This window comes from Saccostrea cucullata, unplaced genomic scaffold (genome assembly GCF_032062105.1).
Source record: "Saccostrea cucullata isolate Sc308-1 unplaced genomic scaffold, CSIRO_AGI_Scuc_v1 ctg1809, whole genome shotgun sequence".
NCBI classification, from domain to species: Eukaryota; Metazoa; Mollusca; class Bivalvia; order Ostreida; family Ostreidae; genus Saccostrea; species Saccostrea cuccullata.
The window spans coordinates 90,598-116,032 of NW_026940328.1; the positions used below are offsets into that span (position 1 = coordinate 90,598).

General features: G+C 32.7%; 1 protein-coding gene and 1 long non-coding RNA gene across 2 annotated transcripts; one reads left to right on the forward strand and one right to left on the reverse strand.

The window, feature by feature from the left end:
• Nucleotides 1-11,093: 11,093 nt before the first annotated feature.
• On the reverse strand, nt 11,094-14,707 carry LOC134255125 (uncharacterized). Its single transcript, XR_009989459.1, has 3 exons — nt 14,571-14,707; nt 13,311-13,384; nt 11,094-11,244 (listed from the first exon to the last, which is right to left on the reverse strand). It is a non-coding gene; the product is annotated as an uncharacterized LOC134255125 (long non-coding RNA).
• Nucleotides 14,708-16,141: 1,434 nt separating this feature from the next.
• Nucleotides 16,142-24,249, forward strand: LOC134255129 (multiple epidermal growth factor-like domains protein 10; the record flags this gene model as incomplete). Its single annotated transcript, XM_062737643.1, has 7 exons — nt 16,142-16,193; nt 18,424-18,564; nt 18,679-18,819; nt 18,983-19,117; nt 21,442-21,579; nt 21,702-21,813; nt 24,125-24,249. Coding segments are annotated over exons 1-7 (814 nt in total), but the record flags the coding sequence as incomplete, so codon positions are not given.
• Nucleotides 24,250-25,435: the final 1,186 nt, after the last annotated feature.

Consider the following 25,435-nt stretch of genomic DNA (forward strand, 5'->3'; position numbering starts at 1 on the left):
GTACACTTGTTTGAGTAGTTAATATGTACTAATACAAAAACATAAAATACTTAATATTGCTACTATTCTGATTTGCTGTAATAACATGGTCATTTCGGGGTATAAATCCTATTGTACCACAAACTATAGATATACAGTGACAGTCTCAGACTTATTGTTTCCGGCGCGCCATATGCATTGCGTCCATCTCATCCTAAAATCACAAAATTATCTTCTCTCTGCATTAAAACAATTAAATGATATCGATTTTCTTTATAATTTAAGCATCGGTTCTTATATTCAAGTCTACAGCCCGAGCCCGATTGTATTGTGGTTTAACTAACAGCGTGACAGTTTGATTGATAGATAGTGCATGCTAAAATTCTGTATGCTGATTATCATTTGACTCATCGTTTTTACGGAATCTGTAATTTCGTTCGGTGATTTATGACCATTTGTCCACCTAGTCCTGCCTTCGTCGTTTGAGCGAGTGCCTGTCGTTGTTTAAAGGATTGGCTGGAGTAAAATCCTTCCGAGTTCGAAACCTGCACATAAAAGAGAAAGTGTTGCATTTTTAAAAAATACATCAGAAATAAATTCCCAATTTCATAGAAAATGCTTAAACAGTTGTTGGAGTAGAATTCGTCAAATCCTACTGCTTTACAGAAATTTCCCGTTAACGGGAAACTATTTTTTGCAAATTACGAAATATAAGAATATATATCCGGATTTTACAGTAGAAAACTGGAAATGGGGCATCTTGGTGTAATCGATAAATGGCATCGTCAACACAGCCGATTCTGAAGGTTATTAGTTTCAAAATTAAAATGTTCGTCGTCATTCATGGTCGTTGCATTGTAAAATGAATAAATTGTAAAGAATTTAGTACAACTGACTTTTACGTATGCGTAGTATACATGTATAAAAAAAAAATCGCAATGCGTATAAATAAGACTAAACATAGTTAATGTTCATATTTATCGATATAAAACACCTCTCGATAGCTCCTACTATTACAATTGTGGAAAAAAACAAAATTGGTTTTCTTTGGTCTAACTTGCATGAACAGTGCCAGGTAGTCATCCTAATAGCACGAGATCTTACCTGTGGCTGTCCAATAAGTTGACAATTGAAGTGTTTGACAGTGGTGAAATGTATTAAGTAGGTTATAAGCCTTAAACTGACCATTATGTCAGATATTATACTCTCCTCGGCGCTTACGCGCCTGGGGTCGTCTTATATCTATCTAGTGGACAGTTTTCGGCTTATAACGATTACTGACAACCTGTCTGGTGTCTCTTGACTTATCCTTTTACGTTGACACCTGCATGGTGTCTAACCGCTCACCAGTTGCCTAACTCTCTCACTGTACTCTAGCCAAGTGGCTCTATAGCACTTACATAATATATCTTCGAAAACAGCTAGGATACAATGTTGTCTAAAATTCTAGTCGTCACGACAATTCTGCAGTCGGTGGCTACTGCAACTTGCACTTACCAAATCGCAGAAGCCAATTGTTACATATACAGAACGCGGATAGGGCCCAGTTTGTCGTACTACCCTTTTTATTCAAACTTGATTAATATTCTTAAGTTTTCAGATACTGTATTGACAAAATACAAGAAATCGCCTTTCTTTTTGCAACAGAATTATTATTATTTCTTTAAAGAACATCATTTATCAATATGACTTGAATATTTCTTATGTCAATTGACCAATTAATTACTATATTTACATTGATTATATATTATACACCTATTTACTGGCTATGAGGACAATAGCAAGTTTATCGTTCCCCAAGACAGCAAACTATTTCCCGAGGCGCAGCCGAGGGAAATAGTTTGCTGTCGAGGGGGACGATAAACTTGCTATTGTCCGAATAGTCAGTAAATAGGTGTTTTATTATACCGATGCTTACTTAACTTTTGTTAACTTTTGGGAGTCCAGGGTACACACAATTATGATATTCCATAGTATACCGGTGCTGACTTAACTTTTGTTACGTCATAATATATACGCGTCACAATCTATGTAAAATCAAAAGTTTTTCAGAGATGAAAAGCGAGGGAAATCGAATGCTGCCGTTGAATAGTTTGAGGACTATTCACCATGGGCAAATAGCACAAAAACTATTTCACGGTAGAGACTGTTTAGAAAAAATAGCATCTTTATTCGTCTTATTTTTATATAGAAAAAATAAACAGAGGTATAATAAAACAATATATACAAGTAACGGGAGGTAACTCCTCCAAGCATTTCAATTCTTACTTATCGTATTGAATAATTGTTCACTAGTATGCAGTAAACAATAATCACATGTGGAAGGACATAGCAAGTTTTTATGCGCCCGGATCGATAGATCCAGGGCGTATATTGTTTTTGTCCTGTCTGTTTATCTGTGTGTCTGTTGTCAACTTTAACCTTCGCCAAACCTTTTGAACCATAAGAGAAGAGACTTCATATTTGGTATGCATACTCCTCTAATAAAGTTCTTTCAAATGACATCAAGGTCAATGACCTTGTGACCTTGACTGACCTATATGCTAAAAATAGCTTTTTTAACTTTTTGCCATAACTTTTGAAACATAGGAGATAGGGACTTCATAACTAGTATGCATACTCCACTAATAAAGTTCTTTCAAACTACACCAAGTCAATGACCATGTGACCTTGACTATGTCCTTTATGCTAAAAATAGCTTTTTCCACTTTTTGCCATAATTTTTTAACCATAGTAGATAGGGACTTCATATTTAGTATGCATACCCCACTAATTAAGTTCTTACAAACAACACCAAGGTCAATGACCTTGTGACCTTGACTGTGACCTATTTACTAAAAATAGCTTTTTCGAACTTTGTTGATGCCGGGCGCATAGTGTTTCACAAACACATCTTGTTCTTTCTATAATGAGAATATTGATTGCAACATATATATGTAGTTAACGGTGTAGTACCTCAATAGTTGCTTTCAGAAAAAAATGCGCGTACATAACTCCTTTTAAAAAGTTGTACGGTTGCTAGTGGGAAAAAAATGGACGAAAATGTTTGTATTTTTCTTTGCTGGGTCAAAAAAATGTTTATATTTTACAATATGTATTTTAAGTTTAAAAAGTTTACATATCTCAACTTATGAACCATGTGTAAATTGATTAAGTATATACATGTTCTAAGAGAATGACGAATAATAATACTTATATTCATTGTATGTGCTAGAGTAATCGGAAATTTATCCCATTTTTAGTCTTCTCTCTCTCTCTCTCTCTCTTTCTTATGGAGATAACGAATAGTTTTCAAGATCTAAAGTCCTAAAACTTCAACCAAGGACACTCAAAACGTCAGATGTGTGATCAGGTGCCATGGAGAAGTGAGCATCCCCTGCCGACTGGTCACACCTGCAGTGTGTCCTTGTCCTGATTGGGAAATAATGGAAAAAGTCGTCAATTCATGGTATAATGGTCTTACAATTACCCGGTAGTATGAAAAAAAGCAGACAACATTTGACTCAATGATAATTGTAATTTAAGCTCCTTGGTGTTTCTGCCATGCAGACAACTGAGCTTGTTTTTAGTTAAAGCAGACAAAAAACAAGCAACATTGTAGAAGTGAAAAATGACATTTTTTGAAGTAAATGAAAATACGAGGGGTTATCAAAAAGTTCGTGGACTGGCGCCATAAAATTACAACCGCTTTAGATACATCAATGAATTTTAAAATATCTGATTAGCATTATCTTTTCTATCTATAGAATAAACTGTAGATCATAAATTTTATTTTTAAATAAATTAGTAATGTTTTTGTAAGCTATGGTATGTCCAGGCGGCGCAACCTCGAATACGGCGTTTTTTCGACCGAAGCATAACTAAGAAAAACTCTTTTGATATGAACATTTGACATCCAAAAATCTGATTAATTCAGGTATATGTTGGAACACTATTGCTTCATAAAATATGAAGTTTTCAGTTCATTCTGAAAGTTCTATGAAAATTTATCGTAAATTTGACATGGAGTGTCTAAACAAATAAGTCCTTGAAAATGACGTCAAAAGGGGGGAGGGGTTTTATTTTCCAACATTCTATAAAGTTTTGGCCCTGAAAAAAGTGGTATAAACCTAGGAAATGTTTAAACTGGCTATGGAGAAATTAAATGCATCCAGAGTACTTGTTTATTAATGCAAAAGAGGTTCAGAGAGAAAAGGGATGCACAGATAATGTCGATTCTTAGTCAAGGTGTGAAAAATCATTCACGTCAAAAAATGACGTCGATCATATGTTGTAGATATTAAACTCCCAAAAGCAAAATATGCTGGCACAATCGAGCGAGGATCTCTCCAAATGTATCAATCCATTTGTAATATTATATGCATTTAAAGCCGCTGTTCCCGACATTGTAAAGTCATAAAAACAAGACGGGTTTAAGTCCTTACTCAACTCCTGGAAATCTCATCAAATTAAGTGTATGAGATAGAAGAAGCGGACATTGAAAAAAAAAATGACGTTGCGGGACGTCATGAAACTAAACGGCGACGGCGCCGGTTAACCATATAATGTCTTTTTTATTTTATCATATTTTAGCAAAAAATGAATGAATCAAGCTGAAATTTTCAACATTTCTTTATTTGTTGTTGCTTTATGTCCCTTATAAATTTTGAAAGTATAGACTACATAGTACTAATTTTATAGCCTCAGTCCACGAACTTTTTGATAACCCCTCGTAAGTAGTTAAACATATTGACAATACAAGATAGGGCTCTTGAAAGGGGGTTTAAATTTAAAATATTACACAATATTGCACAATCTGAGCCCCTGCATCATAAAGTCATTGTAACATGATATACATGAGTGTATATAGAACAATAGGCCCAGGGGCCACATCGCTCACTGAGCACATCGGCTATGAAAAAGCACAAATCAGAACAAAAATGAAAAGTTTACTGAGGGGCTGAGGGGGGGGGGGGGGGGGGGGGGGGGGCTTCAATTCTAATACAACTTGAGAATGTCTCCATAAATTCTGCATAAGACTTCTTGAGAAAGTTCTTGTTAAAAAGCTATTTATATATTTTTAAACATTTTGTTTGAATATTTATTTTACTTTGTAATAATTTTAATTTGCCTCCAAATTGTGTCCCTCCCTTCCCCAAAGTGTACTCATGATTTGAACAAAGTAGAATCTTCAATACATGAGGATGCTTACAAGTCAATATGACTTAAGATAGCTTTTCTGGTAATGAAATTTTTCCCTTTATTTTCCTATGTCAAACTTTGATTCCCCATTGAGACCATTCCCAACCCTTGGTGGTTATGAATTGAACAAATTAAATTCTTCAATACCCGAGGATGCTTCCATATAAATATCACTAATCATGACTTTGCTATTCTTTAGAAAAAGATGTATTTCCTATGTATTCCCATGTAAAACTTTGATCGGCTATTGTGGCCCCGGCCACCCTTGCCCCGGGGGTCATGATATGAACAAATCTGAATCTACACTACCTGAGGATGTTTCAACATGAGTTTCATTTTTACGGTCCCAATGGTTCTTGAAAAGAAGATTTTAAAAGATTTTTCCTATATATTCCTATGTAAAATTTGATTGCTCATTGTGGCCCAACCATACCCCCGGACGTCATGATTTGACAAAAATGAATGTACACTACCTGAGGATGATTGAACATGAATTTCATCTTTCCTGTCCCTTTGGATCTTAAAAGGAATACGTTGAAAGATTTTTCATATATATTCCTATGTAAAAATTTTATCGGCCATTGTGGCTCCACCCTTGCCCCGGGCGTCATGATTTGAACAAACTTTAATCTACATTACCTGAGGATGATTTAATATGAGTTTCATCTTTTCTGGCTCAGTGGTTCTGGAGAAGATTGTTTGAAAAATGCCATTAATTTTTCACTATTTCATAATAATCTCCCTTGGAACAGGGTTTGGCCCCTTATGAGAATAAACTTGAATCCCTTTTACCCAGGAATACCTTGTGCCAAGTTTGGTCAAACTGGTCCAGCGATTCTTGAGAAAAAGATGAAAATGTGAAATTTACAACAATGCCAATAACGCCGACGACTACAACGACAGAAATCGGACAATTTTTTATCAGAAAAGCTCACTTGAGCCTTCGGCTCAGGTCAGCTAAAAAGAGAAATTATTCAAACTAATTTAGAATTCAAAATACAGAAAAAAACATTGTCAGTGATAAATTGTAATTGCCGTCAAGGTCATTGTATGGACCATAGAACTAACGAAAGATGACTTTAATAGAGGCTGTTAATATTCTGTTTCATCGACTTGTTTGTCAATAATTTACCTCGTTTTAAAAATTGTTCACACGTAGAGCATGCTCTTGTATGGCGAATCAACTGAGGTACATGTATATAAACCCCGTATGCAGTTCAGTTTAAACGGAACAGATGTTTCAGACTCTTTGGTATTTTTTTATCGCGTGCTCACAAGGATATATCGTAAAGACATTTAAAACTGAAATTCCAATTGTTAATATACATTCCTAAAATCGTATAGAATTCATAATGAAACATATCCATTATCTTGGAAATTTTTAATACAGTCATGAGACAGAGAGGGCGATTTGCAGGATTCTCCATTTATCTTTCAAACACAACCAACAAAGAGGACTGGGTTTTGTGCTACAAGGACGGACCAGAACTACCTCCTTTGGACTTCAACACAACTTGCATGAAATACGGGCGATACGTCATTTATTATAACGAAAGACTGAAGGGAATAACGTATTCCGAAACTATAACTTATACAGCCTTATGTGAAGTGATTGTTCATGGTAAGCAAGATTTTGTTTTATGTTCAGTTTTTGGCCTGCTTTAATTAAAGACCCTTTAAAAGTGGTTGGTTTAATTGTTTAAAAGAAGAAAAAATCAAATTTAAATTACTTGCTCTACTTAGCATCGAGGATGATACACAAATGAACAAAATACGCAAGTAAAATTGTTTTTTTTTTAATCTAATACAGTTTTTGGCGATTGATATAGCCTATGTATATAACGTATCGAAAATTATGAATACTAAACTATGCCTTTGTGTATGTTTCATGTAAGCTGCACAGTATTTACCCGGTAGTTTAAATAGTTTATATATAAATAGCTAGATTAGGTCACATTACGACTGATGACCCATGGGAAACTTGATACAGATTTGCAGATATTTGCTCTCTGCCTGTTCATATCATAGAGAGATACAACAAAATTAATGTTTATATTAAAATTTACTCACGACAAATTGAAAATCTATTGGAAAATGTCAATACAATGCATCAAGCCACAGAAAGCAGATAAACATTTTGATACGGCGTTGTCTTAACAATGAAAAGGATCGCAAATGTCTCTGTGTCTACATCATTATAATTATGCCTGGCTGAATCATAGTTTTAATGTTAATGATAAATATGTTATAGGCCTACTTGTTTCAAGTTAAGTGGCTCGGACATGTGTCTCCACACATCCCTTTCCGACCGAAATTTCTCCAACTTTTAATCATTAATTCGGAATTGTTTCTTGTGTCTTTTTCAGGCTCGAATGTCGATTCTCACGAAAACAAGAAATTCCCAGACATCAGTCAATTCACTTTTACTCATAACAAAAAACATTTCCCCAAATATTCCCCTAAAAAAAGAATCCTTTTTATAATGATCGAATCGATTGATGGACTGTATACTGTTTAACCTCCCTCTCGAGAATTTTTCACTCAATGGAGACTCTTTTGTCTAATGAATGCGAGGTGAAACCGTCTTCAAGCCGATTTACATCTAAATTTTGTCAAAATTTACAGCAAACAGTTAGTGCAATATATAAATTACATTCAAATATTGTCAATTTTCCGTCTCAAATGCATACATGTATATACGTAATATTTGTATTTTAAAATGTTTTCCTTTATATAACACTTCTCAAAGCAATGCATATCTACATTATTTAAGTAATAATGTATCATTTTTTGAGTGTTATTGGGATGTAAAACGGGTTGGTCACGTGATCAAATCTTAAAATGCCCGAGGGGCTTTATGAAAGATTTGACCATGTGCCAACCCATTTTACATTCCAATAAAACTCAAAACATGATACCGTTGGCTTATTTCTTATATAAATTTACATTTGTGACTAATGTATTACAAAAAGTGAGGTACTTTAGTGAAGTTTGAAATTCATTATTTTTTTTTATTTTTTCAAAATTTAACGGTATAAATTTGAATGTGTTGATAACGTCGATCGCTCATGACGTCACTATCAAATTACATAGATCACTTATGACTTAACGACGACGGACCTAATTCATTTCTACAATAGAAAATTTACTCAAATTTTAATATGAGGTAAAGTGACTTTTTGTGAGTTAAAATCGATGAAAAAAATATATGGTCATCGATAAAGATCTTTAATAGGGAGCGTTTCAAAAGTAGGCAACGAAAATCGATGATTAGTATAGGAAGTAATGGGAAAATGCGAGTTTGTGGTATAAAAGTGATGATTAAAAAAATTCTGCAATAGAATTTTTATTCATATTAAGAAACAATGTTAACAAGATAATTTAGTAGCAAATAATGCCAAAAAATAAATAGGTCATCGGCCTAGGTTTTTTAAGGGGGTGTGTCAAACTCTGGTGAATGGCATATTTTGGGGGAAAATTTTCGTTGAAAATACCTTGGCAAAATAAATTGTGTCGTTTTATTTCCCTATTCTTCAATTTACTTTTACACTAAATAAAAATAATAATTTAAAGTTGTTTAAAACTCTAGGGATGGTGATAAAGTAGGATTTATGTGAAATAAATGCGTATAACACTCTAGGGATTGTCTCAAAGTACGATTTTTGTGACCCACGTCCCATGGGAATAAATATCTGAAAGCCTGATTATTTCAAAAGTTAATATTTTCTTAGCATACCTGTAATTAACTAAAATACTTGTACCTGATACAGTGTTTGTCAAATTAAAAATAAGCATAGATAGTAAAAGTTTAAGTATAAGGGACTGCTTCAAGATAGGTGTTTTTGATTTTTCGTTATATGCGTGCTTTACTGTATACAATGTATGATCAAATAGTCAAATACTGATGCATTCATCACGAAAATGGTACAGAAAAACAAAAGGCTCGTGGGCGACATTGCTCACCTTAGTACACTGGCTAGAGAAAAAAAAGCCAAAATCACTTCAGTATTGAGAGTTTACATTGGGGAGGGGGGGGGGGCTTGAATTTTAAACAACCTGATGATGCTTCCATATCAACATAACAACTGGCTTTGCTGTTATTGAGCAGATAATTTTTTAAAATTTATTCATTTGACACCCCCTCACACATTATGATCCAGCCCTACCCCTTGGCCCCCATTTGAACCAGTACAACTATTACTACCTTAAGATTTTTATGCCCCCGTAAACGAAGTTTTGGGGGGTTTATAGTTTTTGTCGTGTCCGTCCGTCTGTCTAGCTGTCTCTCTGTCCACAAAAACTTTAACCTTGCCCATAACTTTTGATTTATTGGAGCTATGACTTTCATATTTCATATGTGTATTCCTTGTGACAAGACCTTTCTTTGGGTACCACCAAATTTGACCTTGGAGTTTGACCTACTTTTACATGAAAATTTTAACCTTTTATTTTAGCTATATCTTTTGAACAGTAGACACCAGGACATTAATATTTCAAATGTAATGTTTGTTGAAAGACCTTTCATTGGATACCAACAACCTTGACCCTTTGACCTTGTAGATTTCCGTACTTGTGAAAAAACTTTTAACCTTGGCCACAACTTTTGAACAGTAAGGGATAAGGCTTTCATACTTCATATATGTAATCCTTGTGAGAAGATCCTTCAATGGATACCAAGAACTTTGACCTTTTGACCTTTGAGATTGACCTACTTTAAAAAAGCAAACCGTGACCATAACTTTTAGTGTTAGGGCTAGTGCTTTCATACTTTACATATTTGATCCTTATGACATGACCTTTCATTTGATAACAAAAACTTTGACCCTTTGACCTTGGGGTTTGACCTACTTTTTAAAAAATTGAACGTTGGCCATAACTTCTGAAGGTTAGGACTAGGGCTTTCATGCTCTACATAAGTATTCTATGTGGCAAGACCTTTCATTTGATACTAATTACATTGACCTTTTGACCTTGACCTTGGAGATTTTTGTACTTTTAAAAAAACTTTAACATTGGCTTACTTACAAATTTCACAATTTCACAATTGTTTTCCAGTGAGAATACCCTACTCTTGGTACCAATTAATTAAATTTGCATTTAAGGAAACCTTAATCTTTGCTATGTTGCCATACGGGGGCATCAGTGTTTCACAAACACACCTTGTTTCTTGGTAAAACTTTGATCCCCTATTGTGTCCCACCTTAACCCCCCCGCCCCCATCCCCCGAGCTAAAATATCTATCAATTTGTAATCTGGGAATGTTTTCGCAAAATTTGACAATAATGCACCTGTGTTATTTTACTCTGAGTCTAGGCTACTATAATTGTAAAAGTATAAGAATTTCACACACAGGTAAAATACTTTATTAATAAAGTATTTTACATTTCAGGACAAAATGATGACAGGTATAACAGATTTAACTATGGAGTATCAAACAGTACCATTTGGTATCAAATACATGCATTGATGAAATTTAATATACAAAAATATTTTACTTGTATATGTTTGTGTATAATGATTTCACTTAGTAATTTGAAATAGCTACATGTATTAGCTGTTACCTTATATAAAAACTTTGATTTTTTTAACTAGTTTTTTTTTTATGAGATATAACTTATATACATGTGGGGTGAAACTAACCATACACTAACTAGAGTTCCTAATTATTTCATCACATCTGTATATCTAAAAAATGATGTACATGCTGTTTACATGTAGAACAACACTATAAACTTGCAATATTGTTACATATGAAAAGTGAAAAAAAAAATTTCCCAGTGGCTAATCACATATTCCGGTGCTGTAAAGTTGGAGGTCTTTTGGTTGAGAGAGTAAAGGTTGGAACAGCAGATATTGGCACACTAAAGAACCCTCACTCCTCATTGCTCCCAAGTGTCATCCACTGCATCTTGTGACTTCCCATCAGGGTTAAATAATCTTGTAACATGTGTTAAGCTACTACAATCAATCCATGCCGGCAAGGTGCATTTTTGGAAATGCTGGAAATTCAAGAAAAATTCCTGACGACGATGGGTGCTCCAATAGATGCAGCAATTTGAACTATCGGCATATTGTTGTTTCTACCTGAAATACACAAAAAAACTATGTGATATTCAGATAAATAAGGCGACCATAATTTGATTTTTAGCTTTACGGATTTTTTTCAAGAAAGGTCAAGTCGGAGGACGAAAAAAAAAAAAAAAAAAAAAAAAGACAAAAATCATTCTAGCAACGACCTTTTTCACATATAAAAAGTCACACATTTCACTGTAGTATAAAACAAAACAATAAACAACTTACAAGATATGTTTTTTTTAATATTAATACACATTACTTGTATAAATGTTGTTATTTATAAAAATGACAACTTTTAATTCAAACATTGTTTAATATGAGTACCATTTAATATTTGAAATTATATAAATTTAATTATGTTCTTCACTGTATAGTTTGCACATTCATTTGAATGTCATTTGAATAATATTCAGGGTAAATATCGAAGTTTAACTTGGCAATTAAAAGATTTAATAATATTCTGCAGACGATCTGAGTTTCAAGCTTTTAACTGATGGATGAATGGATTTTTCTCATTATAAGGAGCAAGAGAACTGTTTCCTGGATTTAATAAAGATCTGAAATTGAAGGAATTGGAAGTACCTGTTAGCCAAACTTAAAACTTTAAACATTTTTACAAATTACATGCGTAATCTATTGAGAATGAATTAGATGGATTCTTAGATCCTGCATTCTTTTTTTCACTCTTAGTACATATGATATCAAAGCATTATTGTAGTCCTGTTCCAATCTGCTAATATTATATTTTGAAATTCAGAAACTTTATTACCCTGTTTAGCTACTTAAATTCAAAGAAGTCTTCTACAGGTACTGTCAAGTTGCTCTGCAGTTTCAAGGGCTTTTATATACTGGTGTTGATGTAGGATTTGCTAAGTCACTGAATCTCATAATACGCAGTGTTCCCTCTGCAGACTCTTTATTAGTTACCATGTACTTGCTTTCATTTCCTCTTTAAATTATTAATAAAGTACTATAGTTTATGTCTTTCCTGGTCACCGTATTATTTATGGAGGAATTGTTTTGTTTTAGGCGCATATAAACTTGTTTGCAGCAAAGTATCAAAAAAATTCATATCGTTATTTACCGCCCTTTTTGCAAAATTTCCACATCTGGTATCTCTGTCTTTGATAAAAACACTTTTTATGAGGATAATGAGCAATTAGAACTGCAATTACATCTGGTAGCACAGTTGACACCTTGATTATTACCTGTTATCAGTGGCAATAAGCAGATTAGCTACCGGTAAACACTGCATGACAGCCATTTTTGTTTTGACTTGTCGGTATTTTACAAATCGAAGAAGGTAAAAAATCCGGATATTTTCGAAATCGGTAGAAACAGCAATTAAAAAAATAGAGAGAGACATGCGATGGGGAGGTTTCAGAATCGGTAGACTCTCGATAAAATCAAAGTTGACAGCTCACCTTCTTCTACCATTCTGCACATGTGTTTTTTTTTTACGTTTCTGACTGATTTGCTTTTATAAAACACAGGTTTGACACGAGCGGATTGAAAAATTCCGATTTTATTTTTTTTTTGAAATGCAAATTTTTAGAGTCGGCGGATCCGTAAAACTAAAAATCAAATTATGGTCGCCTAAATAACATTCAATCAATCAAGTGTACACAATTTTTTGCATATTGTTAACAAAGGTAAAATAAAAAAAAAAAAAAACACTATGCGCCCAGAGGCAACAAAGATTTGAAAAGCTATTTTTAGCTTAAGGGTCACAGTCAAGGTCAAACTAAGGGTCATTTACCTTGGTGTCTTTTGAAAACTTAATTAGTGCAGTATGCATACCAAGTATGAAGTCTCTATCTGTTAAAAGTTATGCAGATAAACAAACAGACAGGACAAAAACAATATCCGTCTCGGATCTATCGATTGGGGTGCATAAAAAATATATGAATAAACTGAAAGACTCAAAATAAAAATCAATATTCACACCCTAATAAAGCATATGATTAATCAGTATTGTCAGTGTACAAAGAATAGGAGAATGACTTTTAACATTTATCTCCCTTTTGAAAAAGTCATGAGTGAAGTTTTCATTTTAAAAGACTTCAAAAACATACCTAAACAAGTCTTGGGTTTTTTCTTCAACAGCAGGTATTTTCTCAGTACAAGTATCTCAGTCTGCAGATTTTTTCTGTGGTAAAAAAAAAAATAAGACATTAAATTTGAAATGCAAAATACATTTGAGTATTGTGATCTACATACAAGTACATGCATCTTAAATTTGTATAAAATAGTATTATCAGTGTGATTCAGTTTTGAGTTATTAATTTTTTAAAGCGGCGAGTGCATGTACTGTAAAAGATGAAGGCAACTTATTATTATCTTTTTTGGAGGAAACAATTATGAATGATACACAACTAATAATTCAACAACTTTTTGCATTAAAACAAATGATTCAAGGGTTCGAATACCGTATAATCCCTATTAACCGCCCCGGGCGCTTAGAAAATTGTAAAAAGGGGGCGGTTTTTTTGGTACTCTATTTATGATATTCAATGTCATATTTTAACTATAAAAAATCTTTTGATAAAAAAAAATAAATACAAGGAACCAATAAAATAATGTCTAACTTTACTTAAAGTGAAGATAATCCACCCAAATTATGCTAAATTATTCATTACCATTGAAATATATGATAATAGATAAGTTTAATTTTCACTTTCTTCAATATTTTGATACGATTCTTGTTGATTTTAATCACTTTACAGGGGGCCCTTATTTCCTGACAATTGAAAAAGACCTAAGGGGGTGCTTATAGGAGCAGGGGCGGTTAATATGGATTATACGGTATATGAAGTATAAGATAGCATACTTGAGTAAGCCTTACTTGATTCTAATTATTACATGTCGGTAACACAGGGGAATTACCAACAACATACATGTAAAATCTTTAAAGAAGTTTGCTAGTTTAATTTCATTGCTATATAGGAAAATTTTATCAATGATTGAATGAAGCTAGCACAAAATACATATACATGTATTTAAAAATAAAGTGATCAGCCTGTTTCAACATTGCTGGTACTTTACTTGATTCATCTCTAAGCAGGTAAATAGCCAGGTTTATCTGCATGGCTTTATATTTAAGCTTGGTTGAATATTCTTTGAGAATTAAGTATGCTTATAAATAAACTCGACTACTCTAATAAGGTATTTTGCTTAACAATAACATTTACAACCTATTGCAGTTGCATCCAAAATCTTTAACATTTTTAAATAGACTTAAAGATGCATTAAAAGAAATATATTCAACAATAATAATAAAACATAATGAGTAAATGCAACATTTAGCCTAAAACAAAAAATCTAAATATGGTTACCTGTTCCAAATGAAATACTGAATAGTGTTGATATCACATCAGAAATTTCAAGCTTTGGCAGCTGTTAGGTCCTGGCATTCCGGGCTCTTGTTTTCTCCTTCATTTACAAAACTTTTATGTTCATTTAGCATCATGCATGTTTAGTTCATCTTTAGGTTGAAAAGGCAACGTAACAGACATTATTCAGAAAAAGATCTTTTCTTACAAATCATCTCCATCAGAAACATCAACTTGAACTTATTGTCTCAGGCCACGGTCCAGAATTCGCTCTAGAATCGTATCGATAATGAGAGACAAGGGGGTCGTACATTTGTCCGTAGTTTATGACGATGTTTGTTCTTGCTGCACTTCATTTTTTAATGAAAAACGAAGCTTCAAATGAATAAAGCCAGCCTAACCGGCGAGTCAGGAAAGTCATCAACATCACAACACGTTTTTGTTTACTCGCCATGCGCTTATGGCAAATGTCGTAAAATAATCATTTACTTATAGAATCAACAAATGAATGTAAATCGAATTGTGTAAAATATTTTTGAATTGGGAATAAAGGTATAAAACTCTTTGTAAACATTAAAAAATGTATATCAATCATCTTTAGCAATACATAATTACGTCAATCTGATTCAAGGCAGATGCGTGACTTCCTGCGCAGTGGCGCGAAATTTCGAATTAGGTCTGTCGTCCTTAACAATCAATTTATGGTCACATGACGAACGTGTTTTACGGAGATGTAAAAACGCCTTCAGTTGTTCAAATAGTGTTACAAGGGAAAACATTTGCAAATGTAAATGTATATATCTGTATAAATACCGGTTCGAGGTCAAAAAGTCATAAATGTACATTATCACTTGTTAAAGTAAGTTTACATCATTTTTCTTTTCAAGTTTATTAGCTCATTGACGGTTCACATGATTTAAATTCATCTTGAAAAGCATGAACGATAAAACGATTCAAAGTTAAATATTCCTGAATCTATCTGAAAGGTTTTCAAATTCTTGTATAGGTTGTTCTACACAAGGAGCTTATGGAGTTAACTGTGACCAAGCTTGCCCTAAAAACTGTAGAGATCATAGATGTCACATACGTTATGGAAGTTGTCAATGTAAGCCAGGATACACAGGACACTTTTGTGATACAGGTACATCTATAACGGTAGATCATTTAAAATGAAAATTCACCCCCCCCCCAAAAAAAAGCTTTTAAATTCTTCAATAAAACGTTTCCTAATGTGGAAAAAAGTATTCACAATTTTTATACTAATAATATATTCATATTAATTCTCTGAAGAATTTGATATTATATATTTAGGCCTTTCAAGTTTAAGTGGACACCTTTTTATGGAATAAAACAGTTTTAAAATGAAAAACGTGTATCTTTAGAATTATATTCAGGTTTTAGATAAATTAAAAATGTTTCTAACTGATTTGAATGAAATTTCAATAGATATGTTATAAGATGTTTAGATAACTTTTCAACAAACAGAATGTCCGAATAGATCTTTTGGACTTGAGTGTAAAAACAAATGTGTAGGACATTGCAAAAACGATAGTCCTTGCCATCATGAGTTTGGTAACTGTACAGAGGGATGCGCTTTGGGATGGATGACGACCAATTGCGCTAAAGGTAATTTCGTTTATAAATTGGAAGTTTTAGGATTATCTCTTATTACAAATGTGCCAAACATTTATTAAAATCAATATATCCTTTTTCATTTCAAAGATTGAAAGTTAAAAAATTTAATATCTCATTTTTGACGTCCATATAAATCAAACTTTATCAAACCAAAAACAATATATATAAAATTAAACAGAATGAAAAGGAAGTGATCTTCAAGCAAATTCAAGCAATTCAGTATAATATTTTGCAGGAAAATCGAACAAGCCGTTTAAAATAACTCGCATACAAAATAATCGACTATGCAACATTAATTATACTGAAGAAAATATCTTGCAAAGCAAGGAAAAAGTAATTTTACGGACGATAGACGCTTAAATATTTGATATATGATTTATTTTCTCTAAAAAGATTACAACGAGGAAGAATTTATAAGACTTTAATTGTCCCATAGCCATTATTATAACTTTCGGTCTCCATGTTGACTTCTCAGACCGGATGGTTGTCATTTCAGGTTGATTATGAAAGTCACAAGGCCGGAAAAAAGTATCTGACAAAAGCTATGTAAATGCATTGTCATGGTTGAGTAAATAAAATCTTCATAGACGCAATTGGAGATATAAGGATGGACCTTTGTCATTCTAAGTCAAAGCATCGTTATTTGAGGTCACACTGCCCACTTTTCCTTAACTTTATACCGATGGCTTTTGCTTAAATGTGTTTGCATCTGTATGTAACTAACATTGTTAATAGCCAATAATGCACACAATTCACAAAAAGAAAATATATCTTATAAATAACAATTTTATTTGACTATAATTAAGAGTTAGTTATTAGATTTCTCCTTTTTCGATTAATAACTCGTAGCAATTTCAGTTGAAGAAACCGCACGCTGTTGTAAGTTCTCAAGATGAGTTTAAATTCAGAAAAGTATTTTTAAATTTGTTTTTTATATATATTTGAATATCTACTTGAATATATATTTGCTAATAGACTAGCAAAGTAAATTGTAATACTATTTCAAACCAGAATTCTCCATGTGTCCACATGTGTCTGCACAAAAAATATCTCCATCTTCTATACAACGTATTTAATGAAGTATTGCACAAGACCTGGGGTCTCGTTTAACCAGTCGCTCGGCTTTCTCCGTAAATTCCGACGCCATGTGACGGCGCCTAGGTCGGCAAGATGTAAAATGATATCGTTGTTTTTTTTTTCTTGATGCATACAATGTCCACAACAATAAAATGTTTTAATTGCATGTTTTTTGGGGATTTTCTTTTTCGAAACTCAACATAATGTGAACATGTTTATGTTACTGATGTCCCTGAAATTCCGAGGTATTCTAACATATTCCGACTTTTTCACGTATGGGCGTTTAAGGAGCTATGGCTCTTCAATTAGTAAAATTACGTACTGTCCATAAGCGCCTTGGTTCTACCTGCGGGCTTTTTAACATTTTTAAATATCTCTAACTGTGTCAAATGTCAAAAATGCAAAATTCAAGTGGTGATTGGCATACATGTAACTCAAAGAGTTAATTGTTCTATCTTCCCTCAATATTTCAGGATGCGTTTTGAGACGTTATATAACAAAATGCGGAGAAAAGATGTGTAAAGTAAAAATGAAAATCTGTTTCAAATGCGATTAGAAGAAATTTCCAAAGAAAAAAAATATGATCAAGAGGTGTATCATTCCAAAATAAAATTCAGCTAGTTACCGTGAAAGTGTGTGTACTAATGATAATAATAACATAAGGAAAACATCAAAGTCTTCATCAAACATCAAAGACGAAGTCGCAAAACCTTTAACTGTAGAAAACAAATGCCAAGGTTTTCCATTGAAGAACTTGAAAAGAAAGTGAAAAGAAACCTACTTACAAGAAGTTTCTCGCTGAAGACGTAAGACATGAATGACATGAACTCCGGGCTGAGATATTTGACATCTCCTTGTTAAAGAAGTAGAATTGCTCTAGTGAAAGTTTTAGTCAAGAAATAACGTTTGCCCTGCATATCCCTAACCTGTGAGATGAGAACATGTGAAATAAAATCATTAATACATGCGTTGAATAGGAACTGCAAAACAGTTAAAATTGTCCTTACCAAATACAAATTATCCAGATAATGTTTTTAAAATGATACCTATTTTTTTAAATACTTTACCTTTTGAAAATATTTTGGAGTCTGGAAGATATTAATACATTATATGCTAAATGGTAAAAGAGATATTTAAATTATAGAGTGTGAAGATGGAAACTTCGGCCCGGGCTGCATTCACAAATGTAGTGGGAATTGTAGGGATAAATCACAATGTAATAAAGCGACAGGAGTTTGTGACTTTGGCTGTAATCCGGGCTATACAGAACCTTTTTGTAACACGAGTACGTATAGGAAAATGTTGTGCCTGAATTTTTGTATTCAAAATTATGAAAAATAATATAAAACTTATTATATTATCGGTGAGATAAAAATTTTAAAATATTTGTTTTGGACAGCATGTGCAGATGGGAAGTTTGGAATCCAATGCAAAGAGGCTTGCAGTGGTCATTGTCTTAATCACTCAAAATGCAATCATATAGAAGGAAGCTGCAATAAGGGTTGTGAAAATGGATATACAGGAGATAGGTGTAACAATCGTAAGAAATAAATACAAGAGTTCATGTATCTAAATCCATTTACTTATTTGTTATTGTCATTAGAAGTTATTGTTTGTTTAGGTTTTCAATAAAAAATAGCACTTAACAAAAAGTCATCTGTTAACAGGTTAATTAGATAGCTAATATATACTATTTGTTTCAGCATGTGAGGATGGCTTGTTTGGTGTAAATTGTTCTCAGAAATGCTCACTTAATTGCCAGCAATCTCAGAAATGTAATAACAGAGACGGTTCTTGTCCTTGTTCTTCTGGTTGGACTGGACAACACTGCAACAAAGGTTAATCTTGTAAAGAACCACTATGCAGTTTTTATGTCATACTTCACTGGCAAATGATGTACTTAGCATTTACGGTAGTCCGATCCTCATGTTTATAAAATTAGCAATTAAGTAAACAAAAATACTCATAAAAGTATCCCTAAATCCACAAAGTTATGTAATTTTATCCACAGTATTTCTTTAAAGTTAAACATCAAAGTTAATCATATTATATAAGGAAAATTGTCAAATCTCCAATATTTTTGTAGAAAATACGAATTGGAATATCAGCAATGCATTTTATAATTGCAAATTGATCACCAAATATATTTTAGGCTAAAAAAACCCATAGGTATCCAGGCATTCGGAGAAATTGTCATGATTTTTATACTGATTTGGTATTTTGTATCATCTATTCCAGTCATGTGTTCTATAATACATAGTGTAAAAGGCTTTTGCTATCATTGCTAGACACCATAAAGCACTTCTCATTTCATACCATGCTATAAAGCATTGATATCTAAGGCTGGATTTAAGAAAATCTTATTTCTCTATAACTGTACTATTTTTTTCCTCCTCTAATAGGGTACAAATGTCAACTTTTATAAGACCCTTAAAATTTATAAGATTTCTTAAACCCTTGAATCTTATGATTGATTGATTGATTTATATTGTTTAACGCCGAGGCGGCAATATTTCAGCCATATTTCGGCGGCTTGAATCTTATGAAGATGAATAAAATGAAAATTAATGCTTGAATTCTATGAAGATGAATAAAATGAAAATTAATACTTGAAAAAAAAATTCATTTTCAAGCTTCATTTTGATGCATTTCAAATTAAATGTTAATTGTTGGAGTTATCCTTCCTGGCTGAGGATCGGATATCCTTAAAAGGCTTCTCAAAGTTTGTATGTGCAATATATACAAATTATTATTTATCAGTTTGTATTTGAATTTTGAGCTAAAGACCCAGCAAACTTTTTATTTGCATTAAGTATTCTCACAACTGAACAAAATGACATTCACTATGTTTATTATAACTGATGACTTGGTTTATCCGGTGATTGACAGTTGTAATTTTTACGTTGACAATGGATTGCTTGGATTGATTGATTGATTGTATACTGTTTAACGTCCCTCTCCAGAATATTTCACTGATATGGAGACGTCACCATTGCCGGTGAAGGGCTGCAAATTTAGGCCTATGCTCGGCACTCAGGGCCATTGAGCAGGGAGGGATCTTTATCGTGCCACACCTGCTGTGACACGGGGCCTCGGTTTATACGGTCTCATCCGAAGGACCGCCCCATTTAGTCGCCTTTTACGACAAGCAAGGGGGTACTGAGGACCTATTCTAACCCGGATCCCCACAGGAATGGATTGCTTGGAATAAGCATTGTTTATTTTTTAACGAAATCAAAAATTGTTAGAAATTTAAAACGCTTTTATGAAAAGAAATCCCTTGAATCCTCGTTCACAAAATGTTTCATCAAAAGTTCAACCTGACTGTGCATATGAGATTTTCTTTTACAATGTACCATAATTTATATAACAATACAGTATTAAATCATTTTTTTCAAGATAAGCTCAGTTTAAAAACAAAATCTGCATTTGGATTTCAACAGAATATTTAAATTTACTTGCTGTTACTTACATGTATCAACTTATATAGTGCCTTTAATGAACATTACATTGTACTTATTTCAAAATTAGACATTGATTCTGCCAAAGAAGTATTTCTTTTTTTTTTTTTGGATCATCGTTGGTTTGTTAAGCACTTAAATTCTTATACATTTATCTCAAACATGGAAGTCAGCACATGTACAGGAAATAAACTGAAAGGAGAGTCAAAATTGATATTCAAAAAAAAAAAACCCAGTTGACTCGTTTTCGCAGTCAAAATGCGTTTTGTCGACCCTTCCATCCAAATAATTTGCCTCGGTTGCAAGGACTCGGGGAAATAACTTGGCGCTGACAAAACGCATAATGCCTTCCAACCCAGTAAATAAACATATATTTCTCAACAGTGTTCAAAAATACAGATTACACTTGTAAGTTAAAAATATTCTCAAATCTCAAAACATATCATCCAAATTTTAAACAAAAATATTTTTTTACTACATGTATATCCAATATTTATCATAATTAAGCACGCTTAACCAATCCCTGATTCGCAGCTACTACGATTATTTGAAGCATCATTTTCATTTTCAAGTATTGTAGTCTTTTTTGTAATTTGGCCTCTTTTTTTCTTGCTGTCCATTATATACTAAAGTCTTGATATTGGATTTTATTAATATTGATAATTTTGTAATATAGTAAATATCAATTTAATTTTCTTAAGAGTGCGATGCCGGATTTTACGGAGAAAATTGTGTGCAAGCTTGTAGTAGTCATTGTAGAAACATGACATGTGCTAAAGACAATGGCAAGTGTTTGGACGGTTGTGAGCCATCATATTATGGAGTAAAATGTGATCAAGGTAACAAAAATATGTCTTTCAATCGTTTCGTTTTAAGTACATTCTTGTAAAATTTAATTAGGTAACACAAATGTATATTTAAAATTTAATGCAAATTTTCAAATTTGATGTGTTTTTTGTAGAAGGAGATACATGTACAGTAGTGTCATATGCTAAGGAGTATCACATAATGGGTAGTATTCTGGGAGTTTACACCGTCATTACATGTGTCATTTTTGCTTTATGTATTCTCAGGTACTTTCAATTCTGTTTCAATTACTTACGACGTTTTTAGTCCATATTTATTTTGTACTTGCAGTAAATAAAATATAAAGCGGTAAGGAAACTGCTGGGCTTAATGTCAAAACAAAACTTTAACAGCTTCGCAGTGACGTGTTATAAAATTTTATATTTTCAAATGATATGTCAAAATAACAAAGAGTGCGACAGAGAGGTACTCAACAATTTATCAGTGTACCCCCTTTCCTTTTCACTTTTCAGTTTTTTTTTTGTGTCGATATAATTCAGCATATAAAATTTACATATTTTCCCAGTCTATTATACAAATACTTTCAAATTGCTATTTCGTATAATTTATTTTGTTAATTCTTATACATTGCGCATATGGTACATGCTGCGACAGTTTTAAGTTGATAAAAAATAGAAAGGGACTTTCCTTTCGCCTAGTGCTTAGTACTTTAAAGTGAAAGTTGTGTACCCTTACGACGAGACCTTTAAAAGATAGGTAGGCGTTTGTCTGGTCTAAATTTGAAGTTTTCCGCCGGTACATGTATATGATGACGTCTATGTTTGAAAAAAAAATATCGAAGTGGTCTTAAACAACTTACAATCAATATAGATATCATTTTACATAGAACAATTTTGCTTATTTTAAAAATAAACACTTCATATTGTTAAAAATCTACAACTATACAATCATTTGATTAATTTATTTTCCAGTAACAGGTGCTTGTATTTATGTGAATAATAACCAGTGGAATAAAAAAAAAAACACGACAAAAAATCAATTGAAAAAAAAATTCTTAAAAAAGAAAAAGAATAAAAAAAAAATAATAAAATCTATGGGCGGCGGATAGGGTAAAAATAGACGTTAATGCATCACTAACAATTAATTTTAAAAACATACTAAAATACAAAACAAACCACCTTAAAACAAAATCAACAAACTCATTTGCAAATGGCAAGCAAAAATTAGACATTTCTCGAATAAACGCCAGATGGCGCGAATGTTTTTCTACAGCATCATTATATGTGTACTTTCATCATTGTCAATCACCATCCATTGGCAAACTTTGGATAATAGCATCATGTCGGGCCCTCAAATTTCAAACAGCAGCAGGACTTCTACAAACGGCTGTAAATTTATTTCAAGAAACCAAGTCAAAATTTTCCCTGAATATTTTATTTTTCCTTTTGAAAGAAAAAAAGTCTTTGGGGCAGCCCCCCCCCCCTTTAATTTTTTTTATTTTCAAAACTGGGGTCGACACACCTTTTTCCTATTTTGGTAGTCTAATATGCACTACTTGGTATCGATAATGTAACTCTTTTGTTACATAAGCCGTTTTTAAATTTATCGTTTTCGACTGATACACTTTGCGATTTTATGTATATAGGTGTAGCACGTTTTTTAAAACATAATTTTTCTCGCCTGATCATGTCAGAATCTTTAGTAAAGCAACTTTTAGAGTGTATTTATTGTAGATACAATTTTTAAAAAAAATATTTTACATTTATCAATCCGGAAGACAAGCCCCTATAATGTGGAGTGGGATGGAACCCCGGAAAACATTCCCGGATCCGCGCCAGTATTGATATGAATTGCGTAATACAGAAATATAAAATTACAATCTGAAAATACTTATGTCTGATACATTTTTAATTCGTGCACGAGCTATTTACGCCAAATTCAAATGGGGAGTGGTTTATGGGCAAATAAATTGTTGAAAACCGTAAAAGAATCTTACACTGCAGGGCTACCAGGATAAAACTAAATTGTACCCCTGTACATGGTGTAGTGGCATCTTTACCATGATATTGTATTGTTTAATAACAAGAACTATACAGTTCATGGTATGGGTGGTATACTTTACATTTTAAATACTCAAGCCACAGGGACTTAGTACAATCTGAGGACAAAATTTGTATATAGTATAATAGGGGATTCCCTATTATATATTCCGATATATGATTCCGATTCACATAATATATATTATATTATCTATTTTCCTATATAGATGCTAGTAGACAATTTCGAGGGATTTTTGTTCCTATGTTCGTATAATGATGTCGTAGCAAAACTTGCACGCCATCTAGCGAAAATTCAGGTAAATTCTGTTTTAGCACGCCATCTTGCGTCAGTTCAGTGAATTACTGTTGTTTTTGCATCAGTAATCGGAGTCTGTTAATTTTGTAAAGGACTCTGTTGATTTTGTTTTTCAGTATGTTTTTAAAATTAGTTGTTAGTTTTGCATAAACGTCTTTTTTACCCTTTCCGCCGCCTATATTATTCTCCTTATATGGTTAACATTTGTTTATTTCCTTTCAGGAGACATAGAAAGACAAAGGAAATCGTTTCAAAACAAATTGAAGAAAAAGATAAGGAAAAATCGTATGAAACGATGCAAATAGACAGAGTTTTGTATCAAGAATTAGGTTCATTCGAAAACAAGGGTATATATCAGGAATTACATGTAGAGGGAAACGCTTATCAAAATCTTGATTTGATAACAAACTTTTGATATGATAATGTTGATGTCGAAATATTTAAGCCATATTTAGGCTGAATATTTAATGTATTTATATGAATGAGATTTAAGAGGATGTCGGTTTCCCTAGCAACCACTAGTGATTTTTTTGTAATTCAAATCAATCTATTTGCGTCCACGCAGTACAGTTTTAATCCTTGACAAATGAGACTTTTAACGTTCCAATTGATGGACTTAAAATCTGAAAATATGTGTGACTGGACATTTAAAATATAGGAGGCTCTTAGTATTTATCATGAACCTGGCTTAATTTTTTTCTATATTTTGATTTAAAAATAAGCTTTATAAAACTTTATTAAATTTAAGTAAAATTATTATTAAAGGAGATGGGCGTACATAGCTTGCAGAAAGCCTATGGCTTCTGATACAGTACCGACCAGACCCAACCTGACACCCAAGCAGTCCATGAAAGCAGTCCCCGGGACTGCTCTGGGACCGCTATGGGACTTCTCTGAAAAGCAGACCCAGCAGTCCCAGCTGTCCCTGGGACTGCTTTCTGGTAATGCTTTGTTCACTCATGTGTGAAAAAAGGTTCTGAGTGACATGATAGCTCCGCCCCTTGTGTGTTCTGAATTTGCAAGCCCCCTGTTGTTTTGTTTACTTGCAGCAGAGATGAGTTTAAACTTTTAAAAAGCAAGGATTTCTTACAATATTTTAATAAGTGGAAATCATTAAAGTTGATTAATATTTACTAAAAGTGTATATTTACACAAATGTAGTTTAGAATATTTTTTTTAAAAAATAAAGTTGTTAAATAAGGAAGTCAGGAGAAGATTAATTTGTTTCCCCTAAATGTAATGTAAGGTATATGAGAAAAAAAAAATTCTACATGTAGGCCTTTTTATTGCACGGGGTATTTAATGTAAATTAAATACTAAAAATTAGCATTGGTACTATCTAAAAATAATTATTACAGTTAGAATAAGATCTATAATTGAAAAAGGTAAATGTTTTTAACCCTCAAACATAAAACCTCACACTTTATTAAATGACCATGAAATAAAATTGATAAATTAATGCTTCCATTAATTCTTCCGTAACCATAGACAATGTGGATAATCAAGGGGGAATTATTAATGAATTACCGGTAG